The 25,104-nt window shown below is 40.8% G+C and overlaps 1 protein-coding gene across 1 annotated transcript; it reads left to right on the top strand.

The window, feature by feature from the left end:
• The first annotated feature begins 2,319 nt into the window (after window positions 1-2,319).
• On the top strand, window positions 2,320-24,876 carry ZFP2 (ZFP2 zinc finger protein). The gene is made up of 7 exons (XM_027076921.2): window positions 2,320-2,458; window positions 4,700-4,796; window positions 12,939-13,071; window positions 13,327-13,419; window positions 15,697-15,855; window positions 22,623-24,090; window positions 24,371-24,876. The coding sequence occupies exons 6-7, from the start codon at window positions 22,700-22,702 to the stop codon at window positions 24,423-24,425; spliced, it is 1,446 nt and encodes a 481-aa protein (XP_026932722.2). The 5' UTR covers window positions 2,320-2,458; window positions 4,700-4,796; window positions 12,939-13,071; window positions 13,327-13,419; window positions 15,697-15,855; window positions 22,623-22,699; the 3' UTR covers window positions 24,426-24,876.
• Window positions 24,877-25,104: the final 228 nt, after the last annotated feature.

The raw sequence follows: 25,104 nt of genomic DNA, 5'->3' as shown, positions 1-25,104 counted from the left end.
CAAGGGGGCAGTTTTTAAAAAAGCTCAGAAGAGTCTGATGAGAGTGTGGTAAAGGAAAGAATCTGTTAGCGTGACTGGCTCAGTCTCTAAATAGTACCTTTACCTAAATTTTTAAAGAAGTTTCTGATCTTTTAAAAAAATGTCTAATTGGCATTGTTATGAAATTATGTGGTTTTTCTGATACCAGTTCTTTGAAATTTTCGAGACTACTTTATAGCCTAGCATGAGGTAATTTTTTAAAATAAAAGTGTTAAAATGTGTTTTCATTAATTTTGGAATTTCTATATGTCTCTACATTAAATCAAACATTAATTTTGCTGTTCAGAAATTCTATATACTTGGTGACTTTTTTGGGGGGAGTTGGGGATCAGCTTTTCTATCAGTTACTGATAATAATAAGTTAAAAATATCTCTGTAATGGATTTGTCAATTCTCTTGTCAATTTTTGCTTTATATATTTTGAAGCTACATCATTAGATACATGAGTTTATTAATATTTTCTTGGTGAATTAACTTTTTATTGTTATGTAATTACTTTTCCTACTTCTAGTAGTGTTTTTTCTTAATGTGTTATTTTGCATTTAACCAAATGTAGCCACATGAATTTTCTTTGTTTAATTATTTGCCAGGTGTATCTTTTTCCATCTTTCTACTTAGAAGATGTGTGTATCCTTGTTTTAGCAGATATCTATATTTTTAAAAATCTAGTCTTACAGTATTTTTAATTCGAAAGTTCATTCCATGTGCATATCTAGTAGTTACTGATAGACCTAGGTTTATTGCTACCATCTCCTTATGTACATTTGGTCTAAAATTTTGTTTCTGGGTTGTTAGTTTTTTTTGTGGATGTAGTTCATGTCATGTCATGTCATGTCATTTGTCTTCCCTCTTCCCTGTTCCATACCCTCTGCCTACTTGTTTGGAAATTGCACACTTTATGTTTTGAGTTTTATCAAGGACCATTTCTATACCAGAGCAACTATGATGAATATGTTCATGTAGTTGCTAATGTAAGAATGCCCTGTAGTGGTGGATAAACTGTTGGTTCAAGGTATTTGTCATACTGTAATGACATATTTTTTACTTAGTTTGGTACTATCTGCATTACCTTACTTAGCTTGGATAAATGAATCGTGAAGACTTTCATATTTTTCAACATTTTGCAATAGTTGGGGCTGCTCTCAAAGGAAATAAAGTTAGTTAAATAAAGACACTAGTTAAAAGTAGTAAAGAAATATTTTATTCAGTACTACTGCAATAGGGGAGAGAGGCTTCAGTAAAATTGAACTCCACTCCCAATACAGCAAAGACAGCTGCAGATTTACAGCAACAAGTAGAGTAAGGGGATCATGGATGGAAAATTACCAAAAGGAGACAGCAAAGTTGGGGGATTCTTGCAAACCTGTCTCAAAGGATTCTTGCTAAAGGCAGGACAAGAATGTAAACATCAAGAGTAGAGGATAAGGAACTTGATCATATATCAAGAATGAGGCTTCTACCTAAACTGACTTAGCAGGATTCTTGCTAAAACTAGGGCTCTGCAGGACAGGGATTGGGCCCAAAGATGTGGCCTAGAGGACTCAGAGGGAAATGTCTGAAGTTTGGTCAAGTCTTTGTCACAGCAGTAGAAAGAGACAGAAGAAACTAGCAGTTATCTTTATAAAACGAAATATTACAATCTACACTACCATATTGATCTCTTGAGCTACCAAATGTCATCTATTTCTCCAGTGTTCCAGCTGAAACAACTCTGGCCATATATTTAACTGGAGATTTTTGCTGCATTCTACACTGTGCTAATCTTGAAGCACTTAGCATAGCGCCTGACACTGAGCTAGGGTTGGGGGCACCTTAATCACCATTCACGTAGTGCCCACTAAGAATGCGGCAAGTTACTACCTTCTGACAAACTTTGGAAGAGACTGGCTATTTCACACCAGAAAAGTGAGACTTATTTAAGGTTCTCTTCCCCTTTCTCCCCTACGCCTGAGTTAGGCACCCACAGGCTCTAACGAGGAGGGGTTTCCTTGGGGGTAGCGGGGGTAAGGTCGCCACACAGTCCCCACCCAGCTTCTCAAAATCTCCCTAACGTGACAGCGCTGCTGGAAGCCACCACGGTCCTACAGTCGAAGGCGCCCCACCCTCCCGCGGGCTCGCGCCTGCGCATTCACTCCGGCGCCGCATCCCTGCGGCCTTGTGGGAAATGTAGTCCGGCGCCCCGGGCGTAGGCGCCGGGCAGGACTGCGTGAGCACTAGCTGCTCCTGCCCTGCTCGGAGAGGGAGAGGGTGAGTGCGGGGCTGCGGCGGGACCGGCCGGATCGGGCTGGCGCCAGGCGGAGACCCAAGCAGCAGGCGGCCGGGACGGCCTGGCGAGGCCCCTGAGGGGCGGGGCCGGAGGTGGATGGGCCCGGGGCAGCGCTCTCTCCGTCCCTGCGCGGCGCCGGGCCGCTTGCTCCAGGTGCGCCCTCTCTCGTCCCGGGAGCCCGGCCGGGTGGGAATACCTAGAGCTGAGGGCCGCCACCTGTCAGGAGCGGCGAGGGCGGGGGACCTGGTGCGGCCCCCCCGAGGGACCAGTGAGGGGCCGAAGGCTCTGGGAGTCGTTCGCACGCTGGGTTTCTCCCTGCCGGCTTTCTCCGGGCCCCGCTTTAGAAGTCTCGGGGGGATGCTGCACCCGGTGCGCGGTCTGGGGGCTCCGGCACCTGCCCTTTGTGTAGACCTCGTCTCGCGGACGCGCCCTCTATGGTTCCCGATTCCGAGCGGTGCTGGCGTGGGCTCCCCTTGACCCTTCTCCTCTAGGAATGGGGGGGTGGGGGTGGGCAACCCCGTGCAGATTTTCTATTTCAGGAAGTCCTTTTCTTTCCTTTTTTAAAGCATTTTTTTCTCCTCCTCCCCCATCCCCCCAAAAGAAAAAGTTCACTATAGGAAAACTAGAAAATTCAGAGGAGCATAAAGGAAAAAATTACCTGAAAACTGCATTTTGGCGTGTATATATATGAACATTGAAATGCTTTGTTTTTACACAAAGATGTGGACTTCAGTATCCTTTTCTCCATTTACTGTTAATGAGTTTTGTGGGGCCTTGGGTGGCTCAGGTCATGATCTCCCGGTTCTTGAGTTCGATCCCAATGTCGAGCTCTGTGCTGACAGCTCAGAGCCTGGAGCGTGCTTCAGATTCTGTGTCTCCCCCTCTCTCTGCTCCTCCGCTGTTCACACTCTGCCTGTCTCTCTCTCTCTCTCTCTCTCTCAAAAATAAACAAACATTAAAAAGGAGTTTTGAAATACATTTGTAAAGGGTTTGAAGTGCACGAATGTTAAGCTTCGCGATTTTTTACAAATGTTTTTATCTGTGTACCACTTGAGCCAAGTGGATAAAAAACTTTTTACAAAACATTTTTTGAAAACATCTAGTTATACTAATGTTTAAAAACAATTCTCATTTTAAAGGGTGTGAGAAAAAGTATGTTTGTGCCCTATTCACTCCTTCCTTTAAGCCTCTGTAGTCTTTCTCAGCTTTTTTTTTTTCCTTCCTCATCTGTTATAAACAATATAGGCCATCCCTGTCTCATTCTTTAAATCTCTTCACATGAAATTTCTGGGTCATACTGTAAGGCTTTTGATACCTCCCACATCTTTATTCTCTCCAGAAACGTAGCAGTTTGTAAACATTTGCAGTGTGTGCCTGATGGACCCACATCAAGTCTGGGTGTTCATATACTCTAACTTTCTGAGAAGGTTGTTTAAATTTGCATTATGAACACTAATGAATATTTTTATGCAATCTGAGTTTTGTTTTTAAATTTTGTATGATACAGTGTTTTCTAACTAGGCAGAAATGTACATTTTCATATGGTTAGACATGAAAACCATCCCTTCAAGTCTGTGTCAAGTCTGTGTTTGGACATCATCTATCCCATTATGATCACAAAAAGTTCATCTGTACTTCTAGTACTGTAGCTTCATTTTATGTGCAAACTTTTATTTTCCAAATGGTAAGCCCTTATTCTAAGTCCTAGTTCATCCTTTTCTCACTGATATGAAATATCACTTTTTCATATCCTGAATTCTTATGTGTAAAATTTTTTCTGAACCGTTTGTGTTGGAAGGGTTTTAATTTGTTCTACTGACCCTTTTCTCGGCTAGACTATAATCTGTGAGAGAGAAAATTTATCTGGTTTACAACTGTATTTGTAATGGTGTCTCTCCCCTAGGAATGGTACCTGGTAACGCAGTTGGTGGTCAACAATATATCTGGTAAATGACTCAGCCTGTTCCATAACAGTGTGCTAATTACTGTAGCTTTATAGATATCTGGTGGACAGGTCCTCCCTCATCATTCTTCCAAGTGTTTCCTGGCTGTTGTTAAACAATACAATTAATTTTTTTAAAAAAACCTCTTTTCCATAATGATCTTTAAAATACGATTACTTGGTATAACTTGGTTGGAAATATGTGAAGTTTATAAATTAATTTCAAAGAAGTGACAACTTAAGGATACTGTGACATCCTATCCAGGAATGTGGTATGTCTCTCTATTCATCCTTCTTTATGAATCTAAATAGCTTAGTAAAATAAATTTCATAAATAAAAACTCCAGTTTTTAAGTCAATACCACACATATCTTATTTGGTTTCTCTGTAGGTATTTTATTTTTTGTTGTTGCAGGAGCCTCATTTCTCATGGTTTCTTTTCCTTCCCTCAGCTCCGTCTCCTCTGGATCCTGCCCATCCCCTAGGAAGGATCCCAAAGGAAGGAAAGAGAAGGCAATGGCTGCTCGGCCTCTGCCACTGGGAACTCAGGTAAACTCCTTCTCTCTGAAACCTCTCCCTTACTCCCTACTACTTATTCCCATACTGTACCTGGGCTTCACTGCAGAGGACAGGGCTACAGAAATCTCTAAATCTGAAAATTTCCCACATATCCCCCATTAGTGTCCCTCAGCTGGAAGCCCTCATTCAGCTGGAAGCCCTGAACTGCTGGGCTTTTGGTGGCGCTCAAGGGTCACAAAAGGAACGAAAATCATATGAAAATTGGTCTGGGTACTTACAGGGTTTACAGACTCTCAGGGAACGTGAAAGAAGTCACTTCTCTACAAGATACAGTCATGATGACCGTATGTGAATAGGATAATAAGAACAAGTATGGCTAGGTACCCAGACTGTCAGTGTCCCAAGACCTGGAGGAGGACATCAGTGTGGCAACCGGGAGAAGTAAGGTTTGATAGGGATAACTGGAGAAGATTTGCTGTGATGGAGTTAAAGTGTCCCAAGATTAAATCCTGACTCTACCATTAATAGTTGCATTGTCTTGGATAAGTAACCTGACTTCCCTGAAGTTCCTAATGAGGATGATGGAAATAACCACACTAACTGATCCTTTGCCACATACTTGACATTCTTAAGCATTTCACCTGGTTGATTTAGTTTAATAATATGTACTTCCTGCGTCTGTTGAAACATGAAATAATGTAAGTAGAAAGTGCCCAGCGTAGTTACTGGAATGTTAAAGGTACTCTCCGTAAGGCATTCCTAGCATTATTCCAGCTTGGTGGAGCAAATGTGGCAGTGACTGGTGGTGAGAAGGAATCAGATACAAAGTTTGGGGTCAAATGCCAGGAAGGAGGAAGGAGTTTGTGTGTATGCTAGGCATGGGGGTAGAAGAGGAGGAATTCTTTTTTTTCAATATATGAAGTTTATTGTCAAATTGGTTTCCATACAACACCCAATGCTCATCCCCAAAGATGCCCTCCTCAATACTCATCACCCACCCTCCCCTCCCTCCCACCCCCCATCAACCCTCAGTTTGTTCTCAGTTTTTAAGAGTCTCTTATGCTTTGGCTCAAAGAGGAGGAATTTTGATAAGAGAGGTGGCATGTTCCTAGCTTTCTTAGGAAGAAGCAGTGTCCCAACAGCTAAAAGAAATCATGCAGGGGCACCTGGGTGGCTCAGTCGATTGAGTGTCTGACTTCAGCTCAGGTCATGATCTCACAGTTCATGAGTTCAAGCCCTGCTTTGGGCTCTGTGCTGACAGCACAGAGCCTGGAGCCTGCTTCAGATTTTGTGTCTCCCTCTTTCTCTGCCCCTCCCCTGCTCGTGGTCTCTCTCTCTCTCTCTCTCTCAAAAATAAACAAAGAAAGAAAGAAAGAAAGAAAGAAAGAGAAAGGAAGAAAGAAAGAAAGAAAGAAAGAAAGAAAGAAAGAAAGAAAGAAAGAAAGAAAGAAATCATGCATGAAAGAGTAGTGAGAAGCCCAGGGTTTTTTGTTTTTTGGGGTTTTTTGTGTGTTTTTTTGCCCTGCGAGATTGCTTGCAAATGGAACCTGCTAGTTTTTACTAGAACCTGGAGGTGTTGCTCCTCTGGAAAAGGAATAAGATATTAGGGGGACTTGGTCCAGGAGACCCTAAGTTTTGTTTTTGTTTTTGTTTTTTTTTTTCTTTTTAAGGTTAGGCTTGTGTAACCTTGTCTCCTCCAATCCCACAGGACTTGTGTTTTGTCTGTTCGTAAGATCAGATATGTCGCTTATTTATCAAAGGAACCAGTTCAAACAAGGCTTCATGAAGACAATTATTAGCTGTTGTGATTTCTGTTTCTGTACTACTTTCTCTCCTTTGTATTGTCAAGCTCTATTATAAAAGGCTTCATAACACACCAAAATATAGGCAGGAGAAAGACGGAATTTCTGGAAAAGAAGGTTTAAAGGGGGAGTGTTCAAAAGATTTTGGTTGATGAAGGTTGTGATTTGGTTGTCAGTAGCCTTGATTCTATTTAGTTAAAACAGTGTTAAGTTTTAAAATCAGCTTTTTTCCCAGGTATAATTTATATAAAATAACCCATTTTAAGCATATAATTCATTGAGTTTTGACAAACTTGTGCACCAACATAATCACTGCCCCAAACAAGCTAGACAACATTTTCATCACCTCAGAAAGTGTTGTCACCACCATCCAGTCTATATCCCCTATGCCAGGCAATCACTGGTTTGATTTCTGAATATTTCAGTAGGTGTTTCCTAGAAACAAGCTCTTGTTTTATGTAACCAAAATACAAGTACTGAATGAGGAGATTTACATGGATACAGTGCTATTAGCTAATCTGCTAACCTTACACATATTTTGCCACAAATGTCCTTTGTCTGGTCCAGAACCAATCTAGATTACAACTGGGATTCAGCTGCTACATCTCCTTAGCCCCCCTTATCCTGGAACAGCTCCTCAGTCTTTGTCTTGGATGACCATGACACTTGGAGTTGGGACACATCAGTGCGTCTTTCCCCTATTGGCCAGAGATGTGACTGTGAATCACACAAATATGACTCATATTTGCCCTTAAATTTTATCTTCTTGGGGCACCTGGGTGGCTCAGTCGGTTAAGCGTCTGACTCTTGGTTTTGGCCCAGGCCATGACCTCACAGTTCGTGGTTCAAGCCCCGCATTGGGCTCTGTGCTGACAGTACACAGCCTGCTGGCAATTCTCTCTCTCCCTCTCTCTCTGCCCCTCCCCTACTTGTGCGTTCATGCTCTCTCTCTCAAAATAAACTTAAAAATAAATTTAATCTTCTTTTTCTGAATATAAATATTAGGCATGTAGTTGTAAAAAAAATTCTTAAGACTATAATATATAATTACAGGTCTCAAGCCCTCAAAACTAAGCATTTTTCTGGCCTTTTAAATACCTATTTACATCCTTTGTCCAGTTTTATACTGGGTGGTTTATGTATAAAAGAAGCCTCTTATGTAATGTGGATTCTAATCCTTTGCCATAAATCACCAATATTATTTATTCCCTGTCATTTTTCTTTTATATCTGTTATAACATCTTCTGCCAGAAATCAGTTTTGGAAGTTTTATGCAGTTAACTTTCCTTTTCCTTTGTTTGGCTTTGGAATCAGGCTCTGAAAGGCTTTCTGTATCCTAAGATGATATAAATATTCTTCTACATTTTCTATTAGTTTTATCATGTTAAATTTACATCCTTGGGCTATATGGAATTTATTGTATATAATGAGAGATTGTAGTCCAACTTCATTTAAATTTTTTTTTAATGTTTTATTTATTTTTGAGAGAGAGAGAGAATGAGAGCACAAGCAGGGAAGGGGCGGAGAGAGAGGGAGACACAGAATCCAAAGCAGGCTCCAGGCTCTGAGCTGTCAGTGCAGGGTCTGAGGTGGAGCTTGAACTCAAGAGCTGTGAGGTCATGACCTGAGCTAAAGTCAGACACTTAACCGACCGAGCCACCCAGGTGCTCCTAGTTCAACTTCATTTAAAGATGTGGTGAGGCATTTCATCATCCATTCGCTAAACAGGGATTGAGCACCCGCCTACCACATGTTATGTGGTTACGCTCTGAAGAGAGCAGTGAATGAGTCAGGATGGGTCCCTTTCTCCTAGATCCTGTCTGGGCACAGCAATGAAGAAGAAATAATCACTGAGGACACTGTTAGGTGCTGTGGTGGCCACCCAGCAGGGCGGCATGGTGGAGTGTGATGTCAGTTTTAGCTAGGCAGAGCCGGAGTGGCACCTCTGAGGAGCTGGCATTCAAACTGATGTAATCTACTCAATAATGTACTTATTCTCCATAGATTTGAAATCCTACCTTTAACGTATATTCTATTTATACATATGTTATAAAAAGTATATGTATGTGTCTGTATACACACACAGGTTTTTCTGGACTCTGTTCTATCGCTCTCTGTTATATTACCACACTATTTTATTTGTTTAGAATTTATTTTGTTGAAGCAAATCCTCCCCCCCTTGATTTTCTTTTAAAAATTCTGGTTATTGGACTATTCATTTGCATTTACCTTTATAGTTGAAATTTATTATCACCAGGTTCCAACAGTAACTGTTAAAAAATATGCAATTCTGATTTGAATTCCACTAAATCTATATCAATTTGAGGAAGACTACTATCTTTTACAATGTTTATTCTTCCTATTGAATAAAAATACTACCCTTCATTTTATTCAGACCCTTCATTATGGCTTTTGTTAAGGTTGATCACAAGGATCTTACGTACTCCTATTAAGTATATTCTAAGGTTCATTTTTTTTGTTGCTATTGTGATTGAGATTTAACCATGATTGTGGGTTTTTTTTTAAGTTGGATTGCTAAGAATTATATCTGAAAACATTTCGTAGCTGTTGTGACTCAAACTTCACTATCATACTTTCTTTATAAATTATACTTTCATCATTAAAATATCCCTATTCATTCCATTTGATTCTTAACGTTTTCAAAGAATAACAATATCAAAAAGCCTGTGTTTTTAGGTTTAAGAAAGCTTTTTCATGAATGAGATAAACCCATGAATCTGCTTATTTCAAACACCATGAGTTACCCTGTGCTTTTAACGTGCTGGGGAAGAAAAAGACCCATATGGAGTGGAAAGGAGAAAGGGAAAAACATCTGAAGGGATTAGCAGCAAATATATTTTATGGACGACAGAGATTAACAACAAATATATTTTACGAACAATATCATTAAGTTTCACTTTGGCCTTTTAAAATGCTCTTTTGTACTTATCTAAATCAGTCTTCATGAGTCCTTTTATAGTTCAGGGATCCAGAGTGTTTCGTAGTAAAGACAAGCTCTGTGGCAACTTGGGAGCTCTGCTCTTCGGGTGACAAGAATACAGGGAAGTGGGGAAGACCGGTGTATAGCCCATAGGTGTCTGAATCTGAGCTTCTAATTTTGTCCAATATATTCAGCTAACAAGACAATTTATTGAAAAAAAAAAGTGGATTAATTTTTGGAAAGAGAATGTCCTATTTCTGATGTTACCTTCTTTTACAAAGAAGGGGTTATGTTTTGTTTCCACATATATTCTACCTTATCTGCTATTTATATGTTCTCTTCCTTGTTTCTTCTTTTTTCTTTTCTCCTTGCTGTCTTTTTATTTGCATTTGCTGCATCTTGTCTCTATCCCCCTACATAATTATTTTTTAACTTTGTGTTTTAGGTCTATCTCTTGTATGTGCTAGATTTGAAACCAACTTGAGAGTTTTTGTCTTTTTAAAAAAAATTTTTTTAAGTTTATTTATTTATTTTGAGAGGCAGAAGGACAAGAGAGTATGAGCTGGACAGGGGCAGAGAGAGAGAATTCCAGGCAGTTTCTGTGCTGACACATTACAGAGCCTGATGTAGGGTTCGAACCCATGAATCATGAGATCATGACCTGAGCCAAAACCAAGAATCAGATACTTAACCAGCTGAGCCACCCAGGTACCCCAAGAGTTTTTGTCTTTTTAATAGAGAAAGTCAATTCGTTTACGTATGTTGTTATACAAGTATCAGGTCTTTTTCTGATTATTTAATTATCTAGGTGTATTATGCTTTCTTGTGTCCTTTTTTTTTTTATAACATTTATTTATCTTTGAGAGAGAGAGAAAAAAAAGCGTGAGTGGGGGAGGGGCAGAGAGAGACACACACAGAAGCTGAAGCAGGCTCCAGGCTCTGAGCTGCCAGTACAGAGCCTCATGCAGGGCTTGAACTCATGAACTGTGAGGTCATGACCTGAAGTCGGACGCTTAACTGACTGAGCCACCCAGGCACCTCTCTTGTGTCCTTTCTTCACATTTGTTAAACTGATGATTTTTCTTGGTTGGTTTTTTTCCTTTCATAAAATGGAAGTTCTGTCGTGTAATTAGATCCTACTAGTAGCTATCTTTATATTTCTTGACAATATTTGTGAGTGGTTTTTAACATTTTTTTAATGTTGCTATATTCATTAAATAATTAGGAGAAAATGAGGAGGTAGAAAGCAAATGAACTCTGCCTCTGTTTTGACACTTTTTCTGGAGATTCACAGCCAGCAGGATGTAAAACACACAAATTTTTTGGACGTCGGTTCCGTCCCATCTGCGGTCTCTGGGCCTTTTATGCCCTCTGCCCACTTACACAGCACAGCACCTCGTCAACTGTTTTATTCCCATTATCTAGTCCCTACTTCTTTCCATACCGTCTTCTTTCATCTTTTTCAGAGAAGTTTGAAGTAATTTCATGTAGCTGCTTCTTATTCCTGATCTTCCATTTAGCGCTTCATCCACTGTAAGCTGACTTCTGCCTTCACCACTCTGTGGAAATTAGCTAATTTTCCAACCAGCAGCTCTCTTTTCAGTCATCATAATGTTTGACCCACCCCTTCCTCCATGAAACTCTCTCTCCTCCTACCTGAGTCTCCTTCCCTCTCAATCCCTCCTCCCACGCCCCCTTCCCCCACTCTCTCTGATGGGGGTTGGTTGCAAGGGTTCTTTTCTTGGCTGCCTTCTCTTCTCACAACACAAGGAGTTAGATGTAGATGGCCTTTGGTTTGAGCCCCAGCTGTGTGATCTTGGAGATGTGATTTAACCATTTTCATCCTCAGATTTTTCATCATAAAATGGTGGCTTTAGTGCTATCAGTCTAACAGGCTGTCATATGGATTAAATGAGGTGAGGTGTCAGACACACTTGTTAGTGCAAAACTCAGGATGTTAGTGCTGCCTTCCTATGTTAGTCAGGGTTCTTTAAAGAAACAGAACCCAGAGGATATACATAGATACAGAAAGAAGTTATAAGGAATTGGCCCAGGCGATTAGGGTGGCTAGAGTCCCCACAGTCTGCCCTCTGCAATCTGGAGGCCTAGGAAAGTCAAGGTATATGTAGTCCTACTACAAACCCAGAGGCCTGAGGTCCAGGGGACTGATGCTCTAAGTCCTGGTCCAAGTCTGAGGGCTCAAGAGCTATGAAGGCCAGAGGAGGAGGCTGTGTCAGCTCGAGCAGAGCCAGCAAATTTGTCCTCTCTTAGCCTTTTTGTTCTATTTGGGCCCTCAGTGAATTGGATGATGCCCTCCCACATTGCTGAGGGCTGATCTTTACTCAGTCTACTGATTCACTGGGAGCGCCCTCACAGAAACACATGGAAATAATGCTTTACTAGCTATCTGGGCATACCTTAGCCCAGTCAAGTTGATACATAAAAGTAACCATCATGTGAACTCATTCAACAGATACTGAATGCCTATCCCGTTTTGCTTCCTAGTCTAAGGGCTAGGGAACTAGGCTGAAATGGGCTTATAAATTTGAAATGCCATTTCCAAGTCAAGCTGGGTGTTTTATTGGTCCTCTCAACCATGTTCTAGATGTACCCTATTTGTACACGTTTTCCCTCCATTAACTGGGATTCCTGCCTATATTGTAAAGCCTGAAATTCCATGTGCTGCCTTGACAACTTTGAGCCTCATGGGGGCTCCAGAGACTGAGCTATGAGTTCCCTTGGTCTCCTTGCCCCAGCCCAGCAGGAAAAGCACCCTACTCAGCTAGCTCTCCCCTCCGCCTGACCAGGTGCACTCCTCCCTCCCAGTGAAACCTAATGGGTTTCACCTCCCTACCAGCCCATGCAACTGTTCAAACAAGCCAACTGCATCTTCCCACGGTTACCAAGGGTCACCTCACCCTCTTGTCGCTACACAGCCTGTCTCCCACAGCCCCTGCTGGTTCACAAGTGCAGCCCCTGCATGGCCCTGCATGGTGGGTATTTCCTCCTTCCCCAGGCTATGAGTTACTGATAAATTGCTGTCAGTCTTTTCCATCCAGTGCTGGGTTTCATGTGTTCACTCATCTTGTGCTATTTAAGGAGCAGGATCCCTCCTTCACTAGTGGGGTAAATGGGAGGCGATCAGAACACCACCTACTTTTCTCCAGTGGTAATCTAGAGCAGCCTTCTGTATGTTTCCTGGTTATTCCCTAATACCTCCTCTTCCTGTCCTTAAATGCCAAAGCATTTTCTATATTATACTTATCTCTGATTATTTCATGATAATGCACATTTTTATTTAGTTTCTTTTGGCAGATAATACATTTTTCTCACACAGATCTCTTTATCCTGTCCCTTCTAATGCTGCTTGTTTTTGCACTTCCCTCAGGGGGATTTTATTGGCATAATCCTTTGAGCATGAATTTATAGTTTCAGGAGTCAGTGACATTCAAGGATGTGTCTGCAGATTTCACTTGGGAGGAGTGGCTTCGTCTAGATTCTGCTCAGGGGAATCTGTATGGGAAAGTGATGCTGGAGAACTACAGGGACTTGGTTTCACTGGGTAAGGACCTCTTCTCGGAACTCAAAACCTCCCTGCTGACAGCCTTCCCCACCTCCTGACACCTTGTACAACCAATGAAATTCAGGAATCTGCACTTGTAGTCCTGCTGTTGTAGGTCACTGTTTTAGGGTGTTCTCTTTGGATGTGGGCTGGAAAATGGAGCCGTCAGAAGGCCTGAGGGGGAAGGGACAAGGACAGGTGCTGGGAATGGTTTACTCCATTCAGAACCCAAATTTAGTGTCTCCTCCCGAGCAGGGCATCGGCTTTCCAAACCAAATGTGAGTTCTCAGCTGGAACTGGAGGAACTGAGCCAGGTGACAAAAGAACTTCCAGCGTGCCTCTCTCCAGGTGAGTATCGGGTGGCGGGAACTGGCTGCCTGAGTGTGTCCCCCAGAAGAAATCACAGTGGAGCTCCCTGGGTCTCTAGGAGAGGCTGCACCACCAACATGTATTCTCTCAAATGCCTCCACCTTACTCATGTTGCTCATCCTCTTGCAAAAGTCCTTACCAGGGAGGAGGGAATCCTGGATGAGGATTTAAATGAGTTATTATATTCGTAGCACTTATTAATTGCCTTGAACATCAGCAAATGTTAGCAATTATTATTTCCTCTTCTGTCTTCATCTGTACTCCGAGTCCCTTTCTGGCTGTCTCTATATTCTCTTTCCTCTGTTTCCTGAGTCTTTCAGCCATACCCTGTATCCATAGCTTTCTTTTCCCTCATTCATTTAAAACTTTGTCAGCCTTTCTAAAGGAAACTAACGTAGAGTTGCATACTTGTATACGTGTTTATAGTCTTCATTTAAAAACAAATGAAGATGACTTTAGCCTTGTTATTTTCACTAGTAACCTCACATCTTACATATTCCCTTTCTTGTTCCTAAATTTTTAATCTGCATCCGGATCTTTCTCCTCTAAGCATTTAATGCATTTAGTCTTTGTTATCTGGTTTCTAATCCCCATTACAACTGAAATTTCTCTGTTAGATGTTATCACTTTTTCTGAAAAAAACACATTTTACACCCTTTTATTCTCTACTCAATATGAAAGCATTTACCACTTCTTCTTAATATATTTTTTAAAGTAAAGAGATAGACACATATTTTTTGATCTCTGGATAGTGTATGGCTATCAAGTATAAAGCAATAAAAAATCAGTAAAATAACATATTGATAGGAAAAATAGAATCTTCTGAACATTGCTGCTGGTTTCCAGTTAGCTTTCTGTTCTTTAGAACAGGATTTTAAAGAATCATTGGTTCAAAAGATGTATTTTGTAGGGCTCATGCCACATACTGCACAATTTTGGATATTTTATGATCCCTTAAGGTAGCTTTAAGTGCCTTTACTATATAGATTTCTGTGGATTTGATTACTATTGCTATTTTTATTTGTTCTTATGTAAATGACTTATTTATTCAACAAATATTTTGTGAGCACTAGGCCCTGGCCCTAGCACTGTGGTTATAGCAATAAACAAGACAGGTGGTTTCCCCATGGAGCTTATTAGTCTAGTGGGAGGACAAAAAATTAGTAAGGAAATAAAGTAGGGAGGGAGAAGGGACAGGAAAGGAAGGAGGAATGAAGGGAATGAATGACTTAGAGTCCCAGTGCCATGTGGAAAAAGCAAGCAGCATAGGGGGACTAGATCAGGTAACAGAAGCTGTGTTTTATTTATTTATTTATTTATTTATTGGTGTTTTTTTTTTTAGTTTTTTTTTTAATGTTTGTTTATTTTTGACAGAGAGAGAGAGAGAGAGAGAGAGAGAGAGAGAGAGAGAGAGAGCGCATGAGTGAGGGAGGGACAGAGAGAGAGGGAGACACAGAATCCGAAGCAGGCTCCAGGCTCTGAGCTGTCAGCACAGAGCCCAACACGGGGCTCAAACTCACAGACTGCGAGATCAGGACCTGAGCCGAAGTCGGATGCTCAACCGACTGAACCACCCAGGCTCCCCAGTACTTATTTATTTAATGTTTATTTTTTTGAGAGAGAGAGACAGAGTGGGGAGGGGCAGAGAGAGAGGGCAGACACAGGCTCTGAAGCAGGCTCTAGGCTCTGAGCTGTCAGCACAGAGCCCGACTCGGGGCTCAAACTTATGAACCTTGAGATCATGACCTGAGCCTAATTTGGACACTTAACCGACTGAGCCACCTGGAGCCCCACAGAGGCTCTGTTTTAGCGGGAGTGATCAGAGAGGGTGGATATTGAACACCAGCGAGGGGGACAGAAAAGAGTAGTCAGAGGAGGAGGAGAGAACTTATGGAGAGCCACAGGAAGAGAGAAGCAGCGGGAGTGTGCAGGTGCGCTCTAAGAACTGGAGGGTGCTGTGGGCCTTCGCCATAAGGATGCTGAGGACGTGGCCTTGGGGAAGAGCACTTGTAGTGCAGAGGGAACTATGCTGTGGGTAGATGAGTAAAGATGTTTCAGACTGTCATTTCAACAGAGTTAACTTTAGAGGAAAAGGAAGAAAGGGCAAGAGCTGAAAGAAGTCAGAGGTCAAGTGCCTCTGGTTTGTTCACCAGCGAAGAGACTACTGTGTATTTACAGGAGCAGAGGGGAGAAACTGAAGACCCAGAAAAGTGGAGCAAGAGAATGATAACCAGAAAACTGGTGTGCAAATGCCAGGTCTGCTTTTTTCCAGGTTTTCTTCGATGTTACTGCCAGATTAAGTGACCATTTAGTCTTCTTATCCTGTCCAAAATCAAGACAAGAAAGCGTCGAGGACGGGGTGCTGTATTCGGCTCTTGCCCAGCCACCATGACTCACTCCTCATAACCCTACGGGGTAAGTAGTGTCAGCCCCTCTCCAAGTGCAAGAGATGGGCTCAGAGGGGGAATGACATGCCAGAAGTTGAACACAGGATTCTTATTTTGTTTTGTTTGTTTTTGCCCTTGGGTTTAATGCTAATTCTAAAAAAAAAAAAAAAAAATCATAACTTTCTTTCCTTGCCTTGCTGTCCCTTCTTATTTCCAAGTATCTAGCAAAAATTGAACTTCTACATCCTGGCCCAACTTTCCTTTTAAATTTTTTTTTTTTTTTTTTACATTTTATTTATTTTTGAGAGAGAGACAGAATGCAAGTTGGGGAGAGGCAGAGAGAGGGAGAGAGGGAGACAGAGAATCCGAAGCAGGCTCCAGGCTCTGAGCTGTCAGCACAGGGCCCGACGTGGGGCTCGAACCCATGAACCATGAGATCATGACCTGAGCCGAAGTCAGATGCTTAACCGACTGAGCCACCCAGGCACCCCCCAACTTTCCTTCTAGATGATCGTTTTGCTTTTTTGTACTAAGGTTTTCATCTATACAGTTGGTACTTCATCATTAGATTTTGCCTCTTAGAAAAGCTGAGTAGAAAATGTAAAGACAGAAATGCTGTTCCTAAAGACAGCATTATTGCTAGTAAACTTGTTAATGTTGAAATAGATGGGAATTATTAGTAATATGGAAAGCAGTGAATTTTTAGCCTCTAATCAGTGGTCATTAGACTTAACTCCGTTGGTGATCAGTTATGAAGGAAACAAGTAAGAACATGTGTGAAGTATTAGAAATCTGTCATCAAAGATTATGTCTATAAAATAAGAAACTGGGATTCTGTAATATTTTAAGATCTCCAGGAAGCTACCCTTTACTACCCCTAAACATAGAAACTTACTGTGTTTTATACACAACTTTGTATCATTCTCAGAAATGTGCCGTGTGCGCGCATACGTCTGCGTGTGTAAACACATGTACACATACACACAGAATTTATATACTGTTACAGAATCCGTATTTACCTTCATGCTAATCTGATCTCCCTAATGTTTAGTACAAATGCATTATCTTTGCCTCCATTAGTAGGAAAACTAATCTAAAAGACCATAATAAGTGTAGGAATATCTATAGTTCATTGATCCTCATACAGGGCAGGCCCACCCCTGCCTCAGGACCTCTGCACTGGTGGTTCCTTCTGTGTGGGATGCTCTTCCTTCAATAGTCCTGTGGCTCCCTCCTTAGCCCCTAAAGTCTTGGCTTCAGTGTCCCCTTTTCTTTGTGGCCTTTCCTGAAAACTCTATGCAAAATTGTAAACCTTTCCCCTCACTCATCAAGTTCCCTGTTTCCATTTTATTGCTTTTCTTTTTTCCATAAGGTATGCCAATAAACTCCTAAGTATTTTACTTATTTACTATATTGACTGTCCTTCTTCCTCTCACGAAAACATAAGTTTCCTAAGGGCACAAATATGTTTTGTTCATTATTATATCCTTAGCACCCTAATCAGCACTTGGCTCAATAAATATTTCTTGTAGGACTGATTAATCATGTTCAGAGGATCAATCTGGCTGCTATATGCGAATGCACTGCAGAGTAGGAAGTCCAGTCAGGTGAAAAGCCAAATAGTCTGGTTGAGTGGAAGGAGCAGCTTAACTACTACGTAGGGGATAGAAGATAAAAAGAAATGGACTTGCCCTAGGAAGAGCGAGACCTGCTGCCCAAGTGCTATACCCACCCCAATTCTCTGCAGGCTCTTGGCCTCTGCTGTGGCCACTGTCAGCCATAAAGACTGAAGGATCTATATTCTCCCAAACCCTTTGGTCCTAGGGACTCTTGTTCATGTCCTGATGAGTACCAAAATTATATAAATCCTATAACTAGACATTCTAAGATCATAAGAGAGTATGAGCTATCACTTGAAAGCCCTGTTTAGGAAAAAAAGGAAAGGAAGAGAGAGCTGTATATTGTTTCACATGAAATAATAATGGTAATGATAACAGCTAACAATCAAAGAACTCTTATCCTGGCCAGGCATATCACTGTGCACATTACAGGACCCTTATTTAATGAGGTAGCAAAATAGCAAGCATCTGAAACCTCATCCAATCTTGGACGAGCTGCAATGGGTTTTTTTTCTTTTTTAGTTTATTCATTTAATTTTAGAGAGAGAGAGAATTCCAAACAGACTCCACACTGTTAGCACAGAGCCCGATGTGTGGCTTGAACTCACAAACTGAGATCATGACCAGAGCTGAAGTCAAGAGTCGCTTGCTCAACTGACTGAGACACCCAGGTGCCCTGGAAAAGCGACAGTTTTTGATCCTTAGTGCTCCAGTCCCAACCCCTCAACGTTTCACTAATTCTGAGTAAAGCTACCCTAACAATTTTCTTTCCATGGAGACAGTTGTGAGACCTGGGAAAAATAAAAATTTCCTCCCCTCTAAGTTGCCTAATGTATTGGTCACACTTTGGGAACAATATTAAATAGTAATCATCCTTTCCTTGATGGTGTTGTTAGTATGAATAGTAGTAGGTTTTGTTTTTTTTTTTTAATGGTTATTTTTGAGAGACAGAGACACAGCATGAGCAGAGGAGGAGCAGAGAGAGAGGGAGACACAGAATCCAAAGCAGGCTCCAGGCTCTGAGCTGTCAGCATAGAGCCTGATGTGGGGCTTGAACTCAAGAGCCGTGAGATCATGACCTGACCTGAAGTTGGATGCCTAACCCACTGAACCACCCAGGCGCCCCTGAATTGTAGTGTTTTATGTGTATGCTTGGGTACATTACTTATAATTTTGTTTTTGAATCGAGATTGGATGTTGGACATTATCAATTACCTTTGAAGCATCCATCAGGTTGGTCACATGTCCTTTTTCCCATGACCTATTAATATATTAACAGATTCCTAATAGTGAACATTCTGGAACTCCTTGGATAAATCCTTTGTTCAAACTGAATATTTAAGTAGTATTTCAGAAATGGTTTAGGAGTACTGTAATTACTACATCTTTCATATTTAAGAATGTTTTGGTTTCCTCTACACATGTATAGAGTACTAGCCATGTGGAATTCTTGAGTCACATCAGTCTTTCCTCAGTCCCTTGTAGACATGGCTTCACTGTCTTCTGGCATCCTATGTTCTTGGAGAGAACTCTTAGGCCAGTTATCTATCTATTTATTATTTTAAAATATTTATTTATTTTTGAGAGAGAGCACAAGTGGGGGAAGGGCAAAGAGGGGGGGGAGACACAGAATCCGAACGAAGCAGGCTCTAGGCTCTGAGCTCTCAGTGCAGAGCCTGATACAGGGCTCGAACTCATGAACTGTTAGATCATGACCTGAGCGGAAGCTTGACACTTAACCAACTGAGCCACCCAAGCTCCCCTCTTAAGCCAGTTTTTAAAAAATTGTTGGTAGTCCATTTTTTTTTCTACAGCAAATCTCCAGAATTAACTTTAGATCTCCAAACCCCATGAAAAAATACTGAATCTTACTGTTAAGTTTTCTGCAGTACATAATGGTGTTTCAACTTAAAATTATTATTTTCCAAAACAGCAAATATTTTGTTGTTCTCATTTGTTTTTAGAAATGTCATACAGAACATGTAAAATGCATGTACTATTTAGCAAAAACCTACAAATGCTTCTAATCCCTTTGTAAATGTTAACTAATTTTTGTTCTTACATCCACACTATGCAATAGGTGCTATTTAACTGATGAGGAAACAGGAGCACAGATAGGTTAAAAATAACCTGCACATGGTCACACAGCTAATGGAGCCAGGTAGTCTGGCTCCAAAGTTGTTGTCTTAACCATTATGCCATGTTGCTTCTCTCTGTAGTTCATAACAATAAAGATGAATGAATAATAAGGAAAGCAAACACCCACACACTAGAACCCAGATTTGTAACATTGCTAGTATCTTAGGAATGCTTTGTGTGAACCTCTCCATTTATATCCTCCTACCTCCACCCAGAACATAACTACTGTTCTCACTTTGGTGATAATTCCCTTTCCTTGCTTTTCTTTACAGTACTGTCATCAATAAAGGAATCTCTAAATGATACAGTTTAGTCTGTTTTTCACATTTACTTAATTGGACTCTTACTATATATGTGTATAGATAAATTATTCATTCATTCTTTTTGTTATATGTACATATCTTATTGTTAATGTTCACTGTCGTAGTTGGGGCTGCTATAACAGAATACCATAGACTTGGTGTCTTAAACACCAAGTGTTTCTCATAGTTCCTAGAGGCTGGGAGTCTGAGATCAAGGGGCCAGTGTGATTGGGTTTCCAGTGAGGGCCCTCCTCCTGGCTCATGGACAGTTGCCTTCTCACTGCATCCTCCTGTGATAGAGAGCAGAGATAGAGGAGGCAAGCTCTGTTGTGTGTGTCACTTTTTTTTTTTTTAATTTTCTTTTTAACATTTATTCATTTTTTGAGAGACAGAGTGAGACACAGAGTGTGAGCAGGGGAGGGGCAGAGAGAGAGAGAGAGAAACACAGAATCTGAAACAGGTTCCAGGCTCTGAGCTGTCAGCACTGAGCCCGATGTGGGGCCTGAACTCACAAACTGTGAGATCATGACCTGAGCTGAAGTTGACTTAGCCGACTGAGCCACCCAGGCGCCCGTGTGTGTCACTTCTTATAAGGGCTTTCCCCTCATGACTTAATGACTTCCAAAGGCCCTCTTAGTATTATCTCGCTGGGGATTAGGCTTCAACACATGAATTCTGAGGAGACACAAACATGAAATCCTTAACATTCCCTGATTTCTACTGTTATATGTGTTTGACAGTTTAGTTATTCTGTTGTTGGTGGGCATTTGGGTTGTTTCCATTTTTGCTATTGTGTACAGTGTTACCTTAAAAACTTACGAATTGTGATATACCTTTGCAAGGTAGATTAAGTGTATGTACCTACTAGTGGGTTTGCTAAATCATAGTCTTTGTACCTGTTCTAAGTTACTAGGTAGTGCTAAACTTTTTCAAACATCTGAACCAAACTGCATTCCCACCAGTGGCATGTGAAAGTTCCCATTACAGCACATTGCTAAAATCTGAAGATATCAGTCTGTATTTTTTCATTTTGTTACTCAGGTGTATGTGGTAATCATATCTCACTGGCATTTAATCAGCCTTCCCCTGGTTACTGTTGAGATTGGGTATCTTTGCTAGTTTACTCACCGTTATGGTTTCCTTTTCTTAAGTGCCTATTCAAGTCTCTTCCCCATTTTTGTGGCAGGCTTAGTGTTATGTTTTATAAATCTAGGTTCTAGTACTGTATGGGCCAGGTGTTGCAAAGATCTCCTCCCAGTATGTCACTGTTTTTCCTGTTTTCTTTCTTTTGATGCCTTTGAACCAAATTTCCAAATTTGGTATGTTTTGTGTATCATTTATCTTTGAGTGCAGTTCTGTCTGGAGTTTGTATTTGTCTAAAAGTGTGAATGGATCCTCCTTTGCCCTTTATGTTGTTTATTGGGTAGCATTTTGTTCTCAAAGAGCTTTAGTTGGACAGCTGGATAGGATAATGAAGTGGGGTAGGAGGCAGTTCATGTGTTGCCTATTGGTATTTCACACTCAGATAAGTCCTTTCTGGGGTTACTTGGTGGTGTGTGTGTTTTAGAAGTAGAGCCTGTGTGGCTTTCCACTTTTTTTCTTTTTTGTGTGTGTAAGCAGGTGAGGTTATAAGGAGGAGGACCAGTTAGTGCATACCTCAGGCTTCATAGTAAATTCTCCTGCCCACAGGCCTTTGGTTTGTTGATTCAGTATTGATCTTGGTTCTGGTAATTTTGGTCAAGCTGACAACTGATTCTCAGTTTGTAGTTTCCTGTCCTCTGCTCTCATTGTCCCAGGCCATTTTGTCTAGGATAAGTGGGTTCTGAGAAAATAAAGTCTTAGTGGCCACAAGGTCCTTCCTTTTAGCCTGATCTCAAGCAGCTCAACAGATCCTACTTTGCCTTTCCCTGACACCAGTTCACATCTTTAAGGAATGGATATTTAGGAAAGGGTAGAGCCCTTTCAGCCCCTCTTACCTAAAGAGAATGAGAAACTTATAGCCTGTTGAAAGTTGGTGGGAGTGGGGGATAATCCTTAGATTGTGTCATTCTCCCTTTAATTTCAAGTAGGTTGTGGTATTTTATGTTCCAAACAAGCATATTCCCTAAGGGTAGTTTATGTGCATTATCTTACTTAATCCTCATCATATTATTTTTATTTTTTATCTGTGAAAACTCAAACCCAGAGAATCAAATAACTAGTTAAAATGGTAAGTTAATAGCTAGGCTTTAAACCCAAGTATGTCTGACTCCAGAGCCAATAATCTTTTGCTGTGTCACACTGTGATGTTGTACAAAGATTTAGCGTCAGAACTAGAAACAGCATTTCAGGAGAGAAGAAACTGCTGGTGGAAATACCAGGTACAATGTGGCAGGGCTTTCTGATCTGCTTCCCATGCCCCCCCCCCCCCCATCCCAGCTTGTCTGTATACTTCCCTTCATTGCATCTTCATTATTCAGCCTTGTCCAGTGGTCAGTGATTTCAGTGTCCATCCCTGCTGTATACATAGGCTCACTCTTTTCTGTGCTTACCACCTCCTCTCATTCTCCAGTTATTTATGGACTGGTTCACTGTTTCTTCCCTATGTTTTTCTTCCCAGTTGTAGGGACATCTTTGAAAGCTCTCACATGTGCCCTATAGTTATTCACAGTTTCATTCACTTATTCCCACCTTATACAGTTTTTAGTTTCCCAGCACAGAAACCAATGTGCATTTGAATTTTTTATTTTTTTCAGATTGGAAGACAAGACTTGAAACCAAAGAGTCAACTATAAAGCCTAATACTACTGAAGATATAGCTTATGGGGTAAAAATGGAAAGGGAAGGTCTCTGGCATTCTTCTTTAGGGGAAACCTGGGAACCTGATAATTGGTTAGATGGGCAACAGAAAAACCAGGATAGACCTCTGGGCCAAGTGTCAGTTACTCATGAAGAAACCCTCACTGAGAGGAGGACATGTGGAGGTAATGAATTTGCAAGATGTTCTAGTCAGGGGTCAATCCTTGATATAAAACAAAGTATTCCTGTGGGAAAAAGGCCCCATAATCAGAATCCACACAAAGAAGACACTAAACAGAATTCTGAATTAATTAAAACTCAAAGTATGTTTGTTGGAAAGAAAATCTATGAATGTAATGAATGTAGGAAAACCTTCAGCCAGAGCTCATCTCTTCTTAAGCACCAGAGGATTCATACTGGGGAAAAACCCTATAAGTGTAATGTATGTGGGAAGCACTTCATTGAACGCTCCTCCCTTACTGTACATCAAAGAATTCATACTGGAGAGAAACCCTATAAATGTAATGAATGTGGGAAAACCTTCAGTCAGAGCATGAACCTTACTGTTCATCAACGAACTCATACTGGAGAGAAACCCTATCAGTGTAAAGAGTGTGGAAAAGCTTTCCGTAAAAATTCATCCCTTATTCAACATGAAAGGATTCATACTGGAGAGAAACCCTACAAATGTAGTGAATGTGGGAAAGCTTTTACCCAAAGCATGAATCTTACAGTGCATCAAAGAACTCATACAGGAGAAAAACCCTATGAATGCAATGAATGTGGAAAAGCCTTCAGTCAGAGCATGCATCTTATTGTACATCAGAGAAGTCATACTGGAGAAAAACCCTATGAGTGTAGTGAATGTGGGAAAGCCTTTAGTAAAAGCTCAACTCTTACCCTGCATCAGCGAAATCACACTGGAGAAAAACCCTACAAATGTAACAAATGTGGGAAATCCTTTAGCCAAAGCACATACCTTATAGAACACCAGAGACTTCATTCTGGAGTAAAACCTTTTGAATGTAATCAGTGTGGGAAAGCTTTCAGTAAGAATTCATCTCTTACTCAACATCGGAGAATTCATACTGGAGAGAAGCCTTATGAATGTATGGTATGTGGAAAACATTTCACTGGGAGATCTTCCCTTACTGTACATCAGGTTATTCATACTGGAGAGAAACCTTATGAATGCAATGAATGTGGAAAGGCCTTCAGCCAGAGTGCATACCTTATTGAACATCAAAGAATCCATACTGGTGAGAAACCCTATGAATGTGATCAGTGTGGAAAAGCCTTCATTAAGAATTCATCCCTAATTGTGCATCAGAGAACTCATACAGGAGAGAAACCGTATCAGTGTAATGAATGTGGAAAAGCCTTCAGTCGGAGTACAAACCTTACACGACATCAGAGAACTCATACGTGAGTTAAGTTTTCACTGGACCCTTCACTAGGATTAACTGTTCAGTGATAATAGTCATGTAACATAGAAACCTCATAAATGTAATGACTGTAGGAATCTTTCAGTTGAAGTATAAATTACTATATCAGATAATACAGACCACTGCAGGAAAAACCATATAAAATAGAAAAATCTTAATTCAGAAAGTAAAACTTCCTCCTTTACATCAGAAGGTTTAAATAGCTCATGTTCTAAACGAGGATTTGTGTTGAAGATAAGTTCTATTGTGTCATACTGCAGATCTCCTTTGGACATCAGAGACTTCACACTGGAGAGAAAATGTGAGAGTGCTTAACTGGACAGCTCAAAGACCTGGTATGTAGTCCTCATCTGCCACTAACTTGGACAAGTCACCTACTTTCACCAGGTCATGGTGTCCTTATTTGGTAAATGAGGGATTTTGAATTTAGAAGGTCTCCAGAATCCTGATTAGTTCTAAAATGCTATAAATATAACCAATATTGGGAAATCCTTGACCTCTTACCATGTTATATATGTTATCTAGATGCTCCTAATCTGCAATCTGGTTTCCCTGGATGTTTTGAGTCAAAAGTCTCTACCTCTACCAAATGCTATTATTATCCCTCCATTTCCCCACCCCCACCCCCCACTGTTATTTTCTCCCTAAAACATAGGTTGATTGCTACTGGGTGATGAAATAACTGTACAGATCTTAATGCCATAGCATGCTGTTTTGAGTTCTCAATTAAGTCATTAAACTACTGTTAAATAAGCTAATTACAAAACAGTGTAACTTAAATATAGTCTCTAAGTACATAGGATTCACATACATATCTTTGTATCATAGTCTATCAAATTGGAAAGGAAAGGATGCTAAACACTAATAGACATGAAAATTTGACATAGTAATGAAATCTTTACAACTCAAAACATATTCAGAACAGTCATAGGTTTTATAGATCTGCAGTGATGACAGCAGTTAGGACAATTTCAATTATTTCATACACAGTAAG

The sequence above is a fragment of the Acinonyx jubatus genome, chromosome A1 (assembly GCF_027475565.1).
Source record: "Acinonyx jubatus isolate Ajub_Pintada_27869175 chromosome A1, VMU_Ajub_asm_v1.0, whole genome shotgun sequence".
Taxonomy (NCBI): domain Eukaryota; kingdom Metazoa; phylum Chordata; class Mammalia; order Carnivora; family Felidae; genus Acinonyx; species Acinonyx jubatus.
Note: the sequence above shows the minus strand (reverse complement) of the source record. Positions and strands in the feature narration are given on the sequence as shown.